Source organism: Ambystoma mexicanum, chromosome 5q, assembly GCF_040938575.1.
Source record: "Ambystoma mexicanum isolate Mex_15411 chromosome 5q, UKY_AmexF1_1, whole genome shotgun sequence".
Classification (NCBI taxonomy): Eukaryota; Metazoa; Chordata; class Amphibia; order Caudata; family Ambystomatidae; genus Ambystoma; species Ambystoma mexicanum.
Window position 1 is genome coordinate 990582882 of NC_090933.1, and position 22111 is coordinate 990604992.

The 22111-nt window shown below is 48.2% G+C and overlaps 1 protein-coding gene across 3 annotated transcripts in view; it reads right to left on the bottom strand.

Annotated features, from left to right (window-relative positions):
- The window catches only part of NUDCD1 (NudC domain containing 1), a 1249938-nt gene that overhangs the window by 862384 nt on the left and 365443 nt on the right, over positions 1-22111 (bottom strand). For all 3 annotated transcript variants that reach the window (XM_069621511.1, XM_069621512.1, XM_069621510.1), the window contains exon 4: positions 18134-18317. In XM_069621511.1, coding sequence (XP_069477612.1) covers positions 18134-18317 — 184 coding nt within the window. The remainder of the gene's footprint in view (positions 1-18133; positions 18318-22111) is intronic.

Here is a 22111-nt window from a genome sequence, read left to right on the forward strand (position 1 = left end):
TTCTCCATCAGTCGGCATACTCTGCGCCGCATCTTCCACCCAAGCAACATCATACCCGGGCGTTCTTTCATTTCAAGTCTAGGCACCCAGATAATCTCCTTTAAGTAAAACTGAGTGCAGTCCTGTCCAAACAGCCTAAATTCAGGAGTTACCTCATCAGAAAGCCATTTGGTTACATATTGCAACTGACCAGCTACATAATAGGCCTCAATATTTGGCAGCTTAATGCCCCCTCTATCATGGAAGTTCTGCAGCTTCCATAGCGCCACTCTATTGCGAGTGCCATGCCATAAGAAGTCTCTGCACATGCTATTCAGTTTGACAAAAAACTTTTTGGGTATCAAGTATGGTATATTACTGAAGAAATGTAACAGCCTGGGCAGGACCACCATTTTGAGCATCGCCCCTCGTCCCATCATCGCCAGTGGTAACCTCTCCCAAAACTTCATACTTGTTCGGATTTTTCCCACAGCCACCTCGGTATTATGCAAGTGCTCCTCCTCCACCGTATGGTACACATCTATTCCGAGGTAGCGGAAGGAATCAACCGCCCATGGTACAGACAACACCGGCAACCGCTCCAGAGGGGCTCCTCTGTAGCTTCCCAATGGGAACATGCTCGATTTTTGGGGGTTCACCGCTATGCCGGACAGTTCTGCATACCTTTCCATAACCTCTAGAATATATTGAAGATTTTCCTCTGGATATTTCAAGTATAGTAGTAAATCGTCAGCATACAAGGATATTAGATGTTTCTCTCCCCCTACCTCAATACCAACCATGTCAAATTGTTGTCTGAGGTACACTGCCAGGGGCTCCAGGGCTAGAATGTATAACATCGGGGACCAGGGGCACCCTTGTCTGGTGCCCCTACTGAGTTGCCATCTCTCAGATATCACCGATCCTGTGAGCACCCTGGCCAGTGGTTCATTGTATAGTAATTTTGCCCACCTAACATAGCCCGGCCCCATCCCGTATTCTTTCAGGGCCTCCAGCAACCATGGCCACCTCACTGAGTCAAAAGCTTTGACTGCATCTAGGGACACCACCGCCATTTCCCCCTCGCTCCTGTTTCCCTCTTCAATCACCCGGTGGAGTCGCCTATGGTTGTGGGTTATATTTCTGCTGGGGACATAACCTGTCTGGTCCGGGTGTATCAGTTTGCTAATAACTACGCAGCCTATTGGCCAGGACCGCCGTCAATATCTTGCTATCCTGGTTCAACATTGACAAAGGCCTATAGGAGCCGCAGCTATGACCTGGCTTGTTGGGCTTAGGAAGCGGCACAATTAACCCTTCTCTAAGCGATTCCGGCAGCCGGCCCATCTCAAAAGACTCATTGAGCATCTCTAGCATAGGGGGGGTAGGGGGGGGGGGGGAGTACTTCTTCTCTTTATGTTTTATAAAACTCGCCAGGGAATCCGTCCGCGCCCGGGGTCTTACAGGTGGGTAGCTGCTTCACCACCACCTCCAATTCCTCTAAGGTAATCGGTGCATCTAGCTCCTCCCGTTCTTCAGCACTAATCTTAGGTAATTCCATGTCTTTTAGAGTTTCTCTAATCTCCTCTCGATTGTCCCCTCTTCTGTCCCCATATAATGTCCTATAATAGTCTAAGAAGGCCTTGTTGACTCCCTCATGGGTGTCAACCCCCTCCCCATCTTCTCTAGTTATTGTCCTAATCGGGTCCTGGGGGTTTCGCTCTTATATAACCACGCCAACAAGCGGCCAGTTTTATCCCCATCTGCATGTTGCCTCTCAACATACTTCTTATAGTTAAGGTTGCAGAGCCTTTCCCAAAGCGCTGCACACCTCTACTGTAGTTCAAGTACAGGTTCCGCATCCCCTCCCACCCTGTTGCTTTCCCGTTCCAGTTTCTCTTCCGCTTCCTCTAGCTCCGTCAGGACCCCACCCTGTAGGCCTTTTGATTTAGCAATAGCAGCACCCCGCAATACCACCTTAAAGGCTTCCCAGAGCGTGCACGCTGAGTCCACGCTGCCTGTATTTACCTCAAAGTACTGTGTGATCGTATCCCTGATATCTTCCCTGAAGACCGGGTCCCGGAGCGCCTCCGCCTGGAGGCGCCATGTCGGTATCCGCGCCCTGGGGTGGCAGCACTGCCAACTCAGAACCAGAGGCGAGTGGTCTGACAGGACCCTCGCTCTATAGTCTATTTGGGTGGTCTATATCACCACATCTGGCGTGGCAAAAAAGTAATCCAGTCTCGTGTGCAGTTGCTGCGGAGCTGAGTAATGCGAGTACTGTGTTTCATTAGGGTGTTTCAGCCTCCAAACATCTGCCAACCCGAAGTCGTCTAGGAATGTCTGCAATACCCTGGCTGCTGAAGTGGGCCTATCAATCTTATCATCAGATCTGTCTGCCTTTGGGTTGAGCACGCAGTTGAAATCCCCTCCCCAGATAACCGCTCCTCCCATACAGGCGCCCAGATGAGTACACAGGGTTCTAAAATATGCCGCAGTATTTTGGTTGGGGGCATACGTATTTATAATGCACACCTCTCTATTCTCCACCAAAGCCTTTAATATGACCAACCTCCCCTCCGTGTCCACCACTTCTTGTGTAAGTTGGAGCGGAACGTGCGGTGCCACCCAGACCAGCACTCCCCTAGCATAGGCAGAATACGGAGAGCCTACTACAGTACCTCTCCACTTCTTCCCCACCAGTTCAAGTTTTTGCCGGGTCAAATGTGTTTCCTGCAACAACGCAATATCAATCTTCTATCTTTTCAAGTACATCATGACTTTGTTTCTCTTTAAGTAACTGTTGAGTCCCCTGACATTCCATGTTACGATCTTAAGGTCCCCCATGGCTCCTGAGTGTCTTCTTGCCTTTCGTGTAGTGAATCCCCCTTGCCCACGTGATACAGATACAGCTCTCCATCTTTACTTGTAGCTTCTTGAACCAGCTCATACTATCCATAACTATGTACACAACAAATTCCCAACTTCCCTCCCCTCCCTCCACCAGTCCCTTCCCCAACACCACACACCCCAACTGCTGCCCAGCTCCGTACTCGGAACTCAGGCACCCCCACATCTAACCCTGCAAGCACCAAACAATGCACAGAGCTCAGTAGGGTGAAGTCGCCCTAATGGCCACTTAACTAAGATTATTGTGGGGTAAAGAGATCCGCTCTGTAAGGCTCCCATTACTTCAATAATAATTACAGTGCTCATAACATCTAGTGCAATAGTCTGACCTTCTCTACTGAAGGCTGTCCAAATGACTATATTCAAGTCCCACGGGTCCGTGCCGCGCCATCTTGTGGCACCTTCCTCGTGCATTACTTATCTATTCCGTGCTCTCTCTCCGTCCGAACTTCTGACTCCTGGGGACATCCCTGCGCATCGAGCCATCCCATGGCATCCTCCGGGGTCTCAAAGAACAAAGTTTTGTGTTTATGTAAAACTTTCAATTTTGCCGGATACAGTAACATGTATTTGTGGCCCGCCTCTCTCAGTCTCCTCTTTACCGTCCCAAAGTTCATGCGGCTACGCTGCACAGACAGGGTATAGTCCGGGTAGGCCGTGATGTTTGCCGCTCCTCGTATAATCGTTCCTCCCTTGTGGAAGTGTTCCAATATCCTCTCCCGGTCCTGGTAATTAAGAATTTTGGCCATCACCGGCCTAGGCGGGTTTCCTGGCGGCGGCCTCCTTGTTAGAGCTCTATGTGCCCTTTCCACCGCAAATCCTTGAGATAGGGCTCCTCCGGGTATCTCTTGCAATAGCATGGACTCAATAAACTCTGTGGGATCGTGGCCCTCCAATCCCTCCGGCAGGCCCACAATGCGGATGTTGTTTTGTCGGGCGCGTCCTTCCGCCTCCTCCGCTCTGCTCTCCAAGTTGCCCACTCTCTGTATCAGGGCATGCAATTCGGCCTTATGGGAGGCACAATCCGCGGTATTCGGGCTAACTTCCTTCTCAAGGGACTCTGTGCGCTCTGCCAAGGCCCTGACGTCCTGTCGGAGTAGATTAACATCCTCCTGCACCGCTCCGACTTTAAGGGCCAGTGCCGTTTTCAGTTCAGTGACGGCTAATTCGAGTTTAGATTCCCAGGCCACCTTTAGGTCTGCAGTCGCTGCTAGGACTTCTTGGTTAGCGCCCGTTGTCGTCATGCTGTCTGCAGGCGGCTTATCCTTACTCTTGGTATTGTCTTGACCAGGGGACGTCTTAGCGAAGTCGTCCAGGGTGGGCTGTTTCGGCTTCGGCCTCACCGTTCTATTCGACATGACCCAGAGGGCCTGTGTTCTGCACAAATGACAACAGCGTACCCAGTACGCCTCTTTCGCTCGATCACCGTGCAGCCTGCTCCTTCCTTTGTTCCGGACATTGGTCAGCCATTTTGTGTCGTCTTTTGTCTCCGGCGCTCCTTATCCTTTCCGCACAGATCTCTGCCGCCGCTCTTCCTAAACCTTCCAAAAGTTCACTAAGCGTGGCCCAATCATTCACACACCGACATGTGTATTTTCAGCAGTCGTCGGCCCATCGTTGCGCACTTTTACGCCCGGATCATTTCAGGATCTCGGGAGCTCGCCCAGATCACGTCCTCCTACATGGCCCTCGTAGCCACGCCCCCCCCAGTGGTTGGAGATTATTACAAAAATGTAGTAACGAGATTGTTTTTAAAGCATAAAATACTATTAAGGCGTGATAAGGTATTTTATTATAAGAACATGATTTTATAAAATTCTCTTTTATTGTTAAAAGGTTTGTTTTTTAAGCAAAACACTAAAAAAAAAAGGAAAAACAAATATCCAAAACACTTAGGACTTTCCCATGAGAAAACAGATTCTTCAAAATATGAGGCTTCAGGTTCTTGGTTTTCAGACTAAGGATTTTTGAGAAGCCCCTTCCAGGGGGGTTGTTACATCAGGGGGTTTTGCTTATTTTCCCAGAGTATGCACCCTTTTTTATTTGACAATCAGTTTATCTTGCCATTGGATAGGGAAAAAGAAATATCTGGGATGTTATTCTTCAAATAGATGGTTCCCAAGAAACTTCATATACTAGGTTCCCTATTTTGCCTGTTCATTTTAATAGGTGCTGGAGAAAGATTTAAGTAAATTAATTAACAGCAATTATGCTCCACAAGAAAGTAGGGGGAAACTATATATATATATATATATATATATATACACACACACATACACCCAGGACAGGCTACCTTTAACTGCAAAGGAATTATTAATTATTTTATCTTTTCCCGGTACTAAACAGTCTTGAGGACAGAAAAGATGGTAAATATTGCCTTCTACAGTTTTCCTAATATGTAGAATAGCCCGGTTTCGACAAGACCTGGAAAACCACCCCTGCATTACAGTTAGAAGAAACATTTTCCCCATAATCTTCTCTTAAAGCTCCCATTCCTCTAGTGGGGAAAAGGGATGGGGTTGGATTTTCCCCAGACATAGATGTTAAGGAAAGGAAATCAGTTTCAATCTCTTGGGGACAAGACACACTAGTAGGAGGAGTGCTCCTTGACACTCTTTGCTAGAAGTAAGGTATGTGGGACTGGAGTCTATTATACTCATGCAAGATTCCCAGTTTGTGTCAACTGAATCTGATCCCACACCTTACACCATACGTGAGTGGTCAGAAATGAGAGGCGGACACAAAGTGGCAATATTCTTAACATTAGCCATTTCATTAACAGGAAGGGGTTTGAAAAAAAGGCCTAACTTTCCCTATCCTATCGTGAATGTCCCTTCCTATTAAACTAAAACTAAAAGCAGGCTGACTGTGTCCAAACTAAATCCGACCCTCCCACTAACATACATACACAAGCAAAGGGTGCAAGGTAAATGTTTCAAAGTTCAACTCTAAAGAAATGTGAAAAAACTCAAACATATAACTTCAACCAAAACAATCCATGGGGCCAGGGGTTGGTTCCCTTCCCCTGGATTGTTTCAGGAAAACTGTTCACAGTGTTATGTGTCAAGGCCAGTCACTTAAAGGCAGAACACATTTTTTTTTTACCAAACACCATAGGGCAAAAGAAATGTTCTTTCCACAACACTAGTTGGAATATGCCAAAGGAAAGTCTTTCCTACTTTTTCAGAAGGGCTAAACGCATGTCTTTTCTCCAATAGTGATTTAAGTAAGGTAAAAGGCAAGTCTTTTCAAAGTCTATCGTTGACAAAAAGTTTAATTGAAACAAGAACTTAATGTGACCAAGTTTCTCTTTAACACACCAGTTCAATGTGAGAATCTCAGTACACTACTGCCAGGAAACTTGATCAACTGAAAACTCTTGATATCCTGGTTTACTCTCCTGCCAGGAATATCTCTGCTTTTGGCTCCCTCGGATTTTCTGGTGTACTCTCCTGCTAGGTATCTCCTTCCAAAAATGTTCACTACCTGATACTCTTATCAGGCCTTTCTGCAGCATTCACATTCTCCTTAGGTATCACACAATTGTACTTCAGTAGCGCAACTTTGTTGACTTTTTACTTGTGCCAATTTCCCCCATAGTCACGTGCCATATATGAGGATTTGTTCAAGCTCTGTCAACCTTTCTTTCAATCTCTTTTGGCAATGCTTGTTCCAAGTCCCCCCCCCCCCCAAATGACTACGTCAGGAGAATTGTACCATGTTTACCTTCTCTTTTCAGGTCTATTTGGTCGGTATTAAAAATACCTTCCAAACACTATTTAACGTGTATGCACGTCCCGGAGCCCCCTATGCTTCCAGGCTCACTCACTGGTTCACCATGCAGCAAGGAGTTTGCACGTGGCCAGCTCCCCCTTCTCGGCAGAATCTTGTTTGGTTCCGGCTTCAGCTTCGAAGACCTTCGCTGCCAGAACCAGTGCAGCGCCACAGGACTGTGTCTCCCTGGGTCTCGCTGCACACAACGTTCACCTCAGCTCCACCGCAGATCCGCTCCGGCCCCGAACACCGTTAACCTGCTGCTGGCAGATGTCTCCTCTTCTCCCCACAGCTCTTCTGCATGGGATTGTCTCTGCCACCGGTCTCGCTTCCCGCTCTGAGTGCTCTGCAGTCTTTCTCCTCTGTCCTTTGTTCCTCTTGCTTCAGGTGATCCGTGGGTTTAAATGTCTATAGGTTTCGGGCAACTAAACTGCACATTACTCTTAGCTTCGCATTTCCTCCACATGGACTCGTTGCAGTACGGGAGGATTCTGGAATTTGGAATCCCAGGAATTATCAACTGATTTTAAGTCACATAGTTGAATTTAAAAAACAAAACACCAGATGTTTCATATGTTCTAGGTTCACCATGTACATAAAAAGAGTGAATAGAGTTGTTTAAACAAAGTGGTTGTTAGAGTTTTACAATTAGATAGTTCTGAATAATGACAGCATGCCATTAAAAACTGTGGAATTAAGGGATCTTCATCATTAGAAAGAGAAGGAACAAGTTACTTACCTGTAACTGTTGTTCTCCAGCATGGGTCTGGCATGGATTCACATGCTCATGAATATTCCCCGTCGTCAGGCTGGGAATCCTCGGTAAAGAAAAAAATCAGTATCAGTTTCGTTTCTGATCTGTCTTTCGTAGTAGTAACCAATCACTGATCTCTGCGTCATACTGACCACAGCCAATGACTGCCTTCTACCTAAGCCCCGCCTCTGGCAGCCATCTTCAGATTTGGTAGCACGTGAAGTGGCAGTATGACCAAGTGAAGAGCCGCAGAGGGGTAGGCGGGAGGGTTCGCAGGAACAAGTTACTTACCTGTAACTGTTGTTCTCCAGCATGGGTCTGGCATGGATTCACATGCTCATGAATAAAGAATACATAGCAGTACACACATGCACAACCACGGGAGGTGGCAAAGGCTCAACATTAAGCATTACATCAAACTCAACATTAAGCAATTCTTACCTCCTCACCAGGCTCACCTTAGGCGAACAGATTGCTCAGCACTGCTTGGCCGACCCTGGACTCCTCCCTGGAATTCCGATCGACGCAGTAGAATTTCGTGAAGGTGTGCGTCGACCTCCACGTAGCAGCCCTGCAGATGTCCAGCAAGGGCACACCAGACAGGAACGCCGTGGTAGCTACGATCGCTCTGGTGGAATGGGCTCTCGGACGGCCAGGCAGCGGTCGGTTTGCCAACCGGTGACAGTACATGATACAGCCGGAGAGCCATCTGGAAATGGAGGCCTTTGAGAGAGCCTTCCCCTGATTGACAGGTCCAAAGTTCACAAAAAGTTGTGACGTCTTCCGAAAACACTTTGTGCGGTCCACGTAAAACTTCAGCGCTCTAGCTACATCCAGCGACTGCAAAGTCCTTTCGGCCGGCGACGAAGGCGACGGGAAGAAAACAGCCAACACCAAGGGTTTGTTGAGGTGGAAGTCCGACGGTACCTTGGGCATGAAGGAGGGGTGCGTCCTGAGCACTACCCTTGTGTCGTGAAAAGTCAAGTACGGGGGCTTGCAGGAAAGGGCCTGGATCTCTCCCACTCTTCGTGCGGAGGTGATGGCCACAAGAAACGCTGTTTTCCATGACAAGAACTTCAACGGAGCCGAGCGCAGAGGTGCGAACGGAGGTCCCATGAGCTTGGTCAGCACCACGTTGAGCTCGCACGCCGGGGCCGGAGCCTTCACCGGCGGGAACGATCTGAACAGTCCCTTCATGAATTCTTTCACCAGACGATGAGACCACAAAGACGTCCGCCCCGTGGTTCTGGTGTATCGGGAGATCGCAGCAAGATGAATCTTGATGGACGCGTGCGCCAGTCCAGCCTTGGCCAGCGTCAGAAGGTACGGCAGTACCTGGGGAGCCGTAATCCGTAGAGGGTTAATCTTCTGTGCGTGGCACCAGACAGAGAACCTCTTCCATTTGTGTCCATAGCATTTAAGAGTTGAGGACGCCCTGGCCTTTGCAAGAACCTCTCTGCAGTCGGCCGGTATGTCGTATCCTCCAAACTCTAACGCTGCAGGAGCCAGGCCTGCAAGCTCAGCGACTTCGGGTCGTGATGGAGGATGGCGCCTCCTTCCCTGGAGAGAAGATCCGCGTCCACTGGCAGCTTGATTGACGGGGACGCTGACAAGTCCAGAAGGTCCGGGAACCATATCTGCCTCGGCCACGCAGGTGCGACGAGGATCATCCTGCACCGTGACCTCTTGAGCTGGTTGATGAGCCGGATCAGCAATGGCAATGGAGGGAACGCGTATAGAAACAGGCCCTCCCAGGGGAACGAGAAAGCATCGCCCATGCTCCTCGGCTGGGGAAACCTGCTGGCGAACCTCTGGCACTTGGAGTTCGTCGCCGTCGCGAACAGATCGATCTGGGGTGTGCCCCACCGTCGGAAGAGGCGGCCCACTAGATCCTGTCGTAGTTCCCACTAGTGGCACGAGCGCAGCTCTCTGCTGAGCGAGTCGGCAATGGTGTTTTTTTATCCCTGCCAGATGAAAAGGCACCAGAAACATCCCTTGGGCGATGGCCCAAAGCCACAGATCCTGCGCCTCCTTGGACAGGGCTGGGGATCTGGTTCCGCCCTGCTTCCTGATGTAGAACATGGTGGTGGTGTTGTCGGTGAAGATCCTCACCACCTTGCCCTTGAGGGACGGAAGAAAGGAACTGAGGGCCCAAAACACTGCACGGAGCTCCAGGACGTTGATGTGGAGGGACTTCTCCGTCGGAAGCCAAAGGCCTCTCGCGTGCAGATTTTCGGTGTGCGCTCCCCACCCTTCCAGGGAGGCATCCGTGGTCACCGTCTCCTGGTGGCCGGGGGTCTGGAAGTCCATGCCCGCCGTCAGATGCGCGCGGGTGCCCCACCACCGGATCGCTCGTCGGAAACTCTCGTCGAGTGTGATCCTCTCCTCGAAGCTGCCCGTCGTCTGGATCCAGCGCGCGTCCAGGAACTCCTGCAACGGGCGCATCCGGAGCCTGCACAGGCGGATGAGATAAATGCAAGAAGACATCATTCCGAGGAGGGACTTGATGGACCTCACGCTGGCCGCGTCCGCAACCAGCATCCGCTGCACCTTGCCCAAGATGGCCCTCGTCCTTTCCTCCGACGGAGAGGCCAGAAGCGACACTGTGTCGAGCTTCGCTCCCAGAAACAGTGCGTCTTGCGCGGGCACCAGGTGGGACTTGGCGTAGTTTATGGAGAATCCCAGGTCCGTGAGTAGTTGGACGGTCCTTGCCGTGTGCTCCACGGCGAGCTCCTTCGTCTTTGCTCGGATGAGCCAGTCGTCCAGGTAGGGGTAGACGTGGATCCCCTCTCGGCGCAGCTGCGCCGCTACCGGTGCAAGGCACTTGGTGAACACCCTGGGTGCCGACCTCAACCCGAAGGGAAGGGCTCTGAACTGGTAGTGACGCCCTTGGACCACGAACCTGAGAAACTTTCGGTGTCCCTTTAGGATGGGAATATGGAAGTAGGCATCCTCCAAATCCAACGACGACAGGAAATCGCCCTCCTCCAGTTAACCCAGGACGTGTTGGAGGGTGACCATCCGGAACTTCTGTGCCTTGATGAATTTGTTCAGTCGTCGTAGGTCCAGGATGGGACGCCATCCTCCCATCTTCTTCTTCACGAGGAAGTATCTTGAGTAAACTCCGGAGCCCCGAAGCCTCTTTGGGACGAGCTCGATGGCGCCCTTCTTGAGCATCGCCTTTACCTCCAAGTGAAGTTGAGGGACGTGATGTTCTTTCCTGGCCACAGGGGGGACGCGCGGGCACCTCTTTAGAAACTCGAGCGCGTGACCCTGAGCTAGGGCTTCCAGCACCCAACGGTCGGTGGAGATGGACTCCCACACGCTGACGAAGCTCGCCAGCCGGCCTCCCACCGGGGTGCTTTGGTGGGGGCCCGACCCCACGGCCGGTTCAGTCCTGCTTTGACGAGGCTTTGCCGCCTTGTCCTCCTTGGCGACGACGGCGGGGTCCGCCTGACTTGCCTCGTCCCCTGTAAGTTTCCTGTGACGACGAACGGGCAGCTTGACGGTAGGTGGAAAATCCGCCACCGGAACCTTTGGAGGCACCCCGTTTGCCTCTGCCGCTCCAAAAGGGCGGCCGCCGTTGCTGGAGAACCCCAAGAGCCCGGCCCGTCTCCGTGTCCGCCTTGATGGCTTGAAGGGAATCGTCCACTGTTTTCCCAAACAGGTTGTTTCCGTCGAACGGCATGTCCAAGACTCTGGTCTGCACGTCCTGACGGAAGTCAGTAGCCTTGAGCCATCCACGCCGCCTAAGGCACACGCCGTTGCCCAACTGGCGAAATCCAGTGTCAGCGATGTCCGTCGCAATCGTAATGGCGTGGTCCGACGCCACCTCTCCTTCCTGCAAGATCTCTAGGGCTTCCGCCCTCTTGTCGTCAGGTAGGAAGTCCAGCAGGGGGGCCAGTTTGTACCACAGCTCTCTGTCGTAGCGGGCTACGATAGCCAAGGCGTTGTCGGCAGCGACGACGATTAAGGCGGCCGAGATGACTCTGCGTCCCATCGTGTCTAATTTCTTTCCCTCGCCATCCGGCGGGGAGGTCGACGTAGAGGCCGCGCCCCCCCCCGCTTTCTTCCTGGCCGCCGCAGAGACGACCGAGTCCGGGGTCGGCTGTGCCCGAAGGCACAAGGGGGCCGCGTCCGGGACCCAGTACTTCTTCTCGTACCGATCCCTTCTAGCCGGCGTCGTGCATGGGTTCTTGAGGAGGGCGAGGCCCTCATCCCAAATATCGTCCAGTAGAGGTACAGCGAGGACAGTCTTCCTCTTGGCCTCGCGCCGTTGATAAAGGAAACCTTCCTTCTTCTTCTCTTCTGGGCAGAGCTGGAAAAGCTCGGATGCCCTGGCGATCATGTAGTGAAACGATCCAATCTCGTCGGGCGGGGAAGCCCGGGTGGGAGGTGACGACGGGAGATCCTCGTAAACCTCGTCGTCTGTACCTGTCGCGGCCGTGTCAGTCCCTGTATCATCCCCACGTGCCGTGGACGGGGAGGAGGGCTGAACAGGGCGCAATGGCTGAAAAGGAGGTGGAGGATGAATCCTTCTTCTCTTAGGGGGAGGACTCCCAGAAGGGCCTGGCTCCGGGTCCCCCGTCGGGAGCGGTTCCTCCGTTGGTGGTAACGGCAGTCTCGTCCTTATCTCCGAGCATAAGGACTGTATAGCCAACAAAATGGCCGCCGAGTTGTGTTGCGGCACTGGTTGAGGGGAGTCCGACGGGCGGTCAGGAGCCCCGTCGGCACCCTCGACGTTCTCGTCGTCTCCTACGTCGGGGTCCCTTCCGACGGGCTGGTCTTCTTCCACGCCAACGCCGTGGCTTAAGACTTCGATCAGCTCCTCCTCAGAGGTTGAGGCCGAATCCACGACGACCTCCTGCCCCCCCCTTTTTCTTCTCCGTCGGAGGTTTCACGGGGGTCCTGTCGATGGGCATGAAAGAGGACTCCCTCCGCGGTGGCAGGGAGACTCTGGGCCCCGAGGTCGCCACCACTGGTGTAGCCTCCACAGGCTGAGCAAGGGCCGCCGCGACTTTCTCGATAGAGGCCTTGGCCGGATGGATTAAGGCTTTCACCACCTTAGGTGCACTCACCGCCTTCTCCTTAGGGGGAGGGTCACCGCCTCGCTCCCCTCCGATGGGGCCTTCGAGCTCGACAGGGGTCTCTCCAGGAGCTTCGCCGGGTGCTCGGCCTTCCTCTTACCCGAGCCAGAGCGTTGGCTCGTGGTTGATGGCGCCGGGGAGGATGCGCCCTGCCTGGCGCCCGTAGAGCCCGACCGTTCGGCGCTCCCGGTGCCAGCCGACTCGCGGTGCTTGGCTTTCAAAGGTCTTAGAAGACCGCTCGGACTTCTTCTTCTTCTCGCCTAACGGGCTCTTCCCTTCCAGCCAGTTGGCGAGACGTTGATGGCGGCCCTTCATGGTCCGCTCCGACATATTGCCGCAAAACGCACAGTCCTTCTCACGTGCGTCTTGTCCTCATGTAGGCAGTAAAGACAAAGGGAGTGTTCGTCCTCCTTAAAGACATTCTGAAGCTGGCATCCAGGGCAGACCCTGAACAGCTTTCCGGGCGTCGAGCTTCCCTTCTCCTGGGCCATGTCCGAGATGGGCCCGAGAAACTTCTGGAGTCCTCCAAAAGCGTGGCTCGACGAAATCTTCACCCTTGAGGGGCGTAGACGAATCCGACACGGGTCCCCGTTGATCGGATGAAGAAACGGTGGAGCTTGAGGCTCTTTTGACCGAAAAAAGAGAAATTTGTTGAGAAAAAACGTGAAAAAATAGCACTAACGCTCGAGAGCAATAGCACGAGGATCCCAACACTTGAACGTGCGGTAAAAATCTGAAGATGGCTGCCAGAGGCGGGGCTTAGGTAGAGGGCAGTCATTGGCTGTGGTCAGTATGACGCAGAGATCAGTGATTGGTTACTACTACGAAAGACAGATCAGAAACAAAACTGATACTGATTTTTTCTTTACCGAGGATTCCCAGCCTGACGACGGGGAATATTCATGAGCATGTGAATCCATGCCAGACCCTATGCTGGAGAAGTATACTGTTTCTCTCTCCGTTTGGAGTCCCCACTCTCCCCGGACAGCCATCTCCTCCCATGTGATCCACCCTCAGAATACAACCCCCAAGGTCAGGATCAGAAAGCAGCCAACTTCCCCTGGCCACATGGGAGGAGGCTTTAGGCTAGGAATCTGTGATGACTCCGCAGGAGTCAGAGAGAGTACGCCTGATATGTTCTCTTTCAGTCTCTTTGGCACAACAGAGACGAGGAAGATAACTAATGATTTAATCTTCACACTTGGTACTTCTATCATAACTCTAAAGATGAGGGAGATTACTCCGGAGGTTTGGTTTTCTTTCCTTTCAATACTCGATACAATTACTGAGACGAGGGAGATGACTCCAGATAGCTTCTTTATATTCTGTATTTTTGATACAGTGATTTAGACGAGGGAGATTACCCCCAATGTTGTCTTTAACTTCAGCAACCTTTCCCAATCCCCTACAGGGACTCCCTTGACTACCGTTACTACTTCTTTGTTGGAGCAAGGTCACTGGTTCTTACTGGGGTGTTGGGTCGATGCCTACCCATGGAACATTATCTCTGCTTCTCTTTCCACTCCCTGCTGTCGTACTTTGGCTGCGCAGGCTCCCCGACCAGATGGTATCGGTGCAGTTAATGGACTGGTCAGTCCACCTCCTCGAGGCCACGCCACTGTCGATCAGTTTCCAGCTTCCCGTCAGGCCTGCCCTTGTCAGCCTGCAAAAGACTCCTGCAGTCTGCTATCGTCGTCCTCTTGTTAGGAACTCATCAACAGACCGGCAAAACCGCTCCTCGATAGGATCGGCTCCAGAACATGGGGCTCCTTTACTCACACAAAGTGGGTACCATCTCCCCATGACACTGCACGTTCCGACAGTTTCAAGAAGCATCCCGGAGCCAGACGCCTGTACACAAGTTGGCAGATTTGGGACAGGGTCAGGCCCAGGAATGCACGCACAAGGGGACCGACTTCCGTTCATACCCGGAAGTGGGTACAAGAATAAAGGACGGTTCTCGCCACAGCATCACGTCCGATCAACTGACCCTGAACTCTTATTCCAGAGATGACATCCCCATGAAACCAAGTAAGTTAGGGTTAGGGAAAGCCAGGACGACCTTCTGTAAAAGGAGTATCCAGTTTCAACTGCAGGTTGCCATGACCCTTCCACGCTAAATCCACACTACCTTCTGTGAGTAGAATACCTTAGAGTTACCAGACAAAAGGGGCGGGGTGAGGGATACTAATCTGAATTCACTGCTTATACAGATGTTTGCGTCATTGTAGATCCACCAGAGACTATCAACCCAGAACCACTATAATGGTCACATAGTTGTGGACCGGACGAGAGAGGGGGGGTTCTTACTGTACTCATTAAAATTCTCAGAATCTATCTCTGGTTGGCTTTACAACACTTACACTCTGCTGTGGAGAACCCAGTCTTTCTAAGAGAACCAGGTACTGACACCTCCCGTCTGGAGGTTGCTTCCCAAACGTTGCTTCTTGCTCCCAGGTTTGAACTTCCCGGGTCTTCCAGATTTCATGTCTGCTTCGCCTACTACGCCCGCTGCCCCTCTCATTGGGACATTTCTCTCTTTTTATTCCTTCCCAGTGGAGTGTCACAGTCCTTTGTGTCCATTGGGTATTCTGCATGCGTCCTTGAGGCCACCTCTAACCCAGTACCTTCTGTACTTGTCAAACGAGTAGCTTGTATACATCCATCAATCTTCTTCTTCACAGTACTCCTGAAAGGTGACTTGAGAGCAGACTATGTCCATTTTAGTCTTCCTGATCTTGGTGGTATCAATATTTACAGGAGGAAAGTAAGAAGTATTAAACTAAACCTAAATCTAAAATGGGAACAAGCAATCATTTTCGACCATCAAATGAAAAATAAGGCAGTCCTAGTGGTGTTGTGTCATAATAAAAAAGGGCCTATAGTAAAAAACCTATTGCCAAAACCTCACAACTAATGCCAAAAAAGCTGTGAGATAGTTCTCAAGAAAAGGAAGAAGTGTTCTCAAATAATATGTCAGGATGCAGTAGCCTGGCTCTTCCTTCCCCAAGTTTCGGGTATGGGGTAAGATGGAAGCTTGGAGGCCAGTACAGTCTCGGGCTTCTACACAAGAGACGATAGTTCCAATGGCAGCTCTCGGAACACTCTGTCTTTCCGAACATGAGATGACAGTTCAACTTTTAATCCTTGAGCTTTCAGTTATCAGGGCCTTCAATGGCCAAGTCTCGTTTCACTTGTAAGTATCTTGCCTTCGAGGACCGGAGGTGTTCAAACAACAAAGCAAAAGTTCTGTTAACAAATGAAAGTTCCTTTCCAATGTTTGCCGGGTTATGGGTTCACCCCTGGATCCCCTTCTTATGGGTGCCAACTCTTCTCAATCGTATTTCAAAGTTTCACCTTGGGGGACAACTTCACCCCTGGGTCCCCCTCTTCTGGGCTGACCCTGTATGCATCATACTTCACAATGTATCGCAGTTCTTTTCTTTATGAACTTTTGGGTGATGTTTCATCCCTGAATCTCCCTCTGTCGGGCTCGGACCCCTCCTGACTGCCAATTCTTAGGTGATAGCTTCACCGCCAGATCTCCCTCTGTCCGGCTAGGACCCCTCTTGCCTTTTATGGGACTCGATTCCCTTGGTTTCTCAATGTCCTTTTGCTGTGGGATTCACTTCCCTTTCTTTCACAGTGCTTATAGATCAAAGTCTTTCGATTGTACAGGGATTTTTCTTGACCCTTTGTATGACCACTTTGACCTATTTCGCGAGCCTTCCTACGGCCTTCTGGTACTTGTAGTTTCTCTCTTATGGGGCTCCACCAGAGTCTCTTGAGTTAGCACCCACGTGGTGCCACTTTCCCTCTGCAGCTGGTCTCTGCTTCATACTTTTAACAGTTCATTTAAAGTTCATCAGCTTTGCTTCAAAACGTGCCAGCTTGCGATTGTCACTCATCACAGGCCGGCTCTTATCGGTTCTCCCCTCGACTCACCGGCTGTGTCGAACCGCTTGGCTTTCGGCTTCTCTGGAGTCAAGTCCGGCACCACGGGCGTGGGAACCTCCATCGCTTCTACTTATCGCCATAGGCTTGCCCCGTGTACCATTGACATCTGCTGCGGGACACTTGTGCTATTGTTCGCAGTGTTAGGCTCTCTTCCGTGGGCCTGGGACAAAAAGGGCAAGGTCACTTCTCTCCTCACCACCCTCTTGATTTCTGCTGCATTTCTCCTTTGTTTGAACTGCCGCGTGGTAGCCATCTCGTTGTGCTGTCTGGCTCCACCTTTTATCCCTGTGGGGAAGGGAAAGGACTATCAGGTGTGTGTGTGATTCTGATCAATTGCCTGACTTTGGCTGACCCTTGTGTTGGGACATGTCAGGTAAACAGCTCGGGTGCTAGTCTGTTGTCTTTTATGTTGTGCGAAAGTGTTCGAGTCGGAAAAGGGGGGGCAGTGGTTTGGAATGTCCCCAGTGAGAGAATGGGTTAAGGGTGCTAAAGGAAGAGGGGATACCATGTCTCACTTCCCCCGGCCCCCATCCAGGTCATCTTCCCTCACTGGTCCACCCCCAGGAACTGGATCCAATAGCGATGCCTGTGTCCTGGTCACCTGGATGACAGATCCCCGAGGTTTAGACAGGGAGACACCTTCAGGTTTCTCACAAGAGATTCAAGGGCAAGAGGGTTAGGGTGTAGCATCACAGAACGGTAGTCCTTGTCCCCATGAGGGGAGCGTCTCCCTGTGAGATCCCGCTTTCTGCCACCCCTTGCGGAAATGATGCATAGCAGGCTCACCTCCCTAGCCTCACAGGGAAGGGCTCGCCCCCTGGGGAGAAGAGACATGATCTCATGAATCGTCACATCAGTCACATGCAAATGAAATGCTTAAGTGCACTGAATGGTTAGTGTTAGGTAATGGTTCAGGTTAGAATAGGGGTTGTAATTAGAGTTAGTGTTACAAATGGAGTTAGGGTGATTATACTTCTTTTATTAGAGGACTGGATCGTCGTTAGGGTTACAGCCTTGCACATCTGTATTAAAAAATAGATTTTTGGGCATCATTTTTACTGGCAACATTTTCACTCTGCATTGCTTGTAATTAATGACTACATTTTTTAAAACCATTTTTTCATGTTCATAATTGGTCAAAAGAAATCCCATGATGTTGGCAGTAATGGAATTTGTGGAAGCAGTTCTGGAACTGGAATAGGAGGATGTTTAATCCATCTTTAAAGGAGTTGAAAATCCCTAGAGCATACATTCTTGAGGATAGTGAAAGCAATGATGTGCGCAGGTTAGATGCAAATTGAATGCATGTTTTCTTTCTTTTTTAATCTCTTGGTTGGACAAATTGATGTGAATTGTATGAAAGGTCTGTTATAAACGAAATAAAAATGTAATAAACTACTTTTTCAGACAATTTTTTCACAAAACTACATTTTCCTGGTGAGATTTTCACATAAATCAACAGTTCCAACTGTGCAAGTAGTAGACAATGATGCACTTGGTCTGTTGCAGCCAACTTGACCAATTAGACACAAAAAGTTGCTTATGGGATTAATAATAGTTTAAGTGTGTACAGAGAGTACGCGATAGAAGCACTGTAATGGTTATGCTTGCGTGCACAATCGAGAAAGTCAAGCAATTGTTACATGGCACATAGTGCTACATTTATACTTACTGGTGTTATTCACACTTGTGATTGAAACCCATTCCAACGAGACATGGAATCCACTTCCTTTTAAATCGGATTCATCTTTTTCAACCCAAAGTAAAAGTAACTCTATAGTATGAAGGTCTGAGTTAATAAAGGAGACACTGTGCTGAACAACGAAGGGGTCACCAAGCTCCTTATTGAACATGATCTATGGGGAGACAAATAGCAACAAATGTTGAATAATTTCTACTTTCTTTTTCAATAAACTTGCTTGGATTCTTGTGATTTTTATTATGTATTGAAACATTTGCATGCTACACATATACACACCAATGCAGCCTCTCCCAAAACCCTCTTTGCCTACTCCTGTGCACATAGATACAATAAAACTATCTTTAATCATTGCAAAAAGGCTATAAAATTACCAAGTCTTTTTATAAACCTGATTTCAGCATCTGTTATCTAAAGTACAGCCTATAGTTTGTATAAAGGTAGGTCTGGGGATTGGTGGACAAAAAAGTGACTAGTTGTAGAAAATAGCGTTACAAAACAGAAGGTTTTCTGCTGCCTGAATCTATATATGTACGTTTCTCATACATGAGTAAAGAAATTAACTTTGAGAACATCAGTTATGTCAGAAAACAACGTAATGTAATAGTGTCTGATTTGTGGGAGCAATAAATCTCAGCCGATAAATGCATCATAGATGTACAAGGATTTCGAAAAAAAAGATTCACAAATTAAACCATGCACTTCTGAGAATTATGGGTAAGTAAAAATGGAGAGAACATACCAAGAAGGACAATAGTTAAAGTTGTGTATCTGACCAAAGCCAACATGAATTATTGCACTAAGTCAACTTTAACATTATGCAAGTAGGAAATAGGCTGCAGTGGGCAATTCTATGCACACCTGTGCTAGTTCAAAGAGCGTCAGCTTGGCGGTTGTCACAGCATTTTCTGGCTAGTCATCTGTTCTGCAAAAATCAACAATTACTTATCTAAAGAATGCCATTTCTAAATCTCAGAAGATAAAGTAGAGAACATTTTCACTTTGCCCAAATTATGTGAATTTGCAGGTAAACGTACCCGTCACCCAGTACAAATTGTCAATTTGAATTTGATTAGCGTCACATGAGCATTTATTAATAGATCTACCTTCTACTTTACAAGGCCTCCACTGCATCTTCCATTCTAACTTTGCACCTTGACCACATTCTCCAAGGATGCTACACGGAAAGGATTGGGCAACATTGTAATAATTCAAAGGTAACCTAACCCACACTGTAAAGATTTGATGGATGGTGAATGATTCACGGTCTGAATGATACTTTACAGTGAAATAACAAATCATTAATGTTAAACCGACCAATGAAAAAATATAATTCAGCAGTAAATCTCCTCTAAAGAAGACACGCTACGTTTGTAGGTTTATTAAAAATAAAAAGGCTGACCTCCAATGCTTTGGCAAGTTTGCAGCCATATGAAAAAAACATGGTGAACTGTGCGACTTGAATTTTACTATTCCATAAGGAAAAGAACAGATTGGGAAGCTACTTATGAAGTAAGGATGAGTATCGTAGATAATACCATATCTGTTGCTAGAACAACCTATCCTGTATCCGGTACAACTAAAAAAGACTTGGATAGTACATTTCCCCACTTTATTAAATGTTATAGATATTCATACCACCCCTAAGTGAATTGTCAACTTAAATTGAACTCAAAATGTTTCTTTTTTGCCAGTGTCAGCTTTGTAGAAAACCACTGCGTCCAGGCACCATTAACATATAACTTGGATCAAAGCATGGCAGCATGGCCCACCTGTGTTTATGCAAGACAATTGTCAGCATTTCCTAAATACAAGAGATGCAGCTAAATGTGAGTAGTTTGCCCAGGAAAGGCAAAAACAATGCTATTTTTGATCCAGAACTGTTTGGCTCTAAACGATATCGCGAACCAGCAGATTTGGTGGCTTGTCCCTCTCCTTATATTAGATTACAATATATGAGGTTTCGTTTTAATCTTTGGCCGACCAGGGACATATTGGCAAGACGAAAACAGATTCCATCTGCACAGAATTTTTGTCGGTTCTGCAGAAATATTGATATAAAAGAAACTCTAGAGCATTTGATTGTTGAGTGTCCTGCTTTGGTGGAAAGACACAAATTATTTTTCGAGGGTTTGTTTTCTTCGCTGTGCCCAGTTGAAAGATCAAATATTTCAAAAAATGTTTACCAACACGAAATTAGCTGTAAGAGTAGCTATAGTACATTTCTAAGATGCTACGTTGACACAGGAGTAAAAGATTGAGAGGTGTTGACAACTTGACTTTCTGTCCTCCCTTATCTGCAACACATAAGGAAATGAATGGAACTAATGTACTAAAACCTAAGAACTCTGTCTGTCACTTGTCTAACGCTGATACTGATATTGTGGATAGAGATTAGTGTGATGTTTGTAGCCTAGTGAAATTATTTGTTTCTTGTTTGAGTTTTGTTTTATGTATGAAATCATATTGTAAAACGTTTAACTTTCTATTAACTTTTCTATTATAGAAATCTAATCCTTGTGTTTTTTTGTTTCTGTATAATTTGAAAAGTTGATATTCTCAACTAAACCAAATAAAAATAAATAAAAAAAAACAATGCTATTATTTTTCAAGCTCATGAAATCTAAAATCACCAGTCGTTGCAGTTTTAAAAGCAGTTGCCAGGGCGCCTATCGAGCTGCAAGGGCATTGTGCTTCATAAACTGCATATTAAAGTGATCCTTTGTTTAAAAGAACCGTTTTCTTACAGCAGATGGTTTCGGCCTGTGGTGGAATGTCCCTTGTATTAGATATCCTCGACAATGCCTCTCCCAATATAATAACAAAACAAAGAAAGGTTTGGGCCTAGCATATCTGACCAGCTCTAGGAACTAGACATCACAGATCAACGACCTCTACTTTACCATATTTAGTAATCAGCTACTGATAAACTTGTTTCCTTGAATGCACTCTGTGCTGCTAATGCTAGTCCTGCACAAATTATGAACGGGTAGGAACCGCAAGGCCTACGTGCTGGTTCAAACCTACTTGCTGCAAGAAACCTTTATGCAAAATGTCTAGATCAGCCACCTGATTCTGGGCCAATGTGTATTATATTATTGATTCACTTATATAAGCTGATGTTCATAAGCAGATCCTCAGAAACAGCCTTAGGGAAACTGAGACTTGCCGTCACATGCTCTACGAGATTACCAGCCAGCTTTGTTCAGTGTGTTTGTCTTTCTTATCACATAAATATTTCTTGCATCATCAGATGGTGCTGTAACACCCCCAGAACGCCACACCTGCAGTTACTGGACAGATGGTGGTTTTTACCCGCTGTCTTAGGTCACAAAGGGCCCAAGTAATACTGCGTCACACAAACGTAAGAGTTTTTAATGTAAGCTGGCAAGCCTATTATCAAAATTGCCATTTCAGTCTTTGACCACGATGGCCGGCTGAGGAAGGACATCTGATCCGTGCAGTACCTCATTTTCGTTTTATAAAATATTCAACTGTTATGTTTTTAATACACACAGAAAATAGTTTAAATGCAGCTGCCAAAGTGACTTCCTCATTTTGGTAACACAAGGCACAAATTATTTTTTTTAAATTGATTACCAGACTTTGCTCATTAAAAGGTTCTTTATTAGCAAACAAACTTATCTGGTAGGCAATATTACACTAGTATTTTTAATGTCACCAAAAGTTGTGTGTCATAAAGATAAAATGCGCAACAATGCTTCATTTTTGTGTACAGCACACGTAAGCCATTAGTGAGATAAGTGTCAGTAAAATGTAAAGGTTAGCTGCTTGAACAGACACAAATAAATAGATATGATGTAAAGGCTCTGAAAACAGTTTTCAGTTCCAGGCTCTGTGCTGACCCATCGCTTACTGCATAAGGAGAAGTTTAGAAGTTTCATAAATCAAAAGGTTCACAATGTTAAAGGAAGGCTATAGCCTTGGACC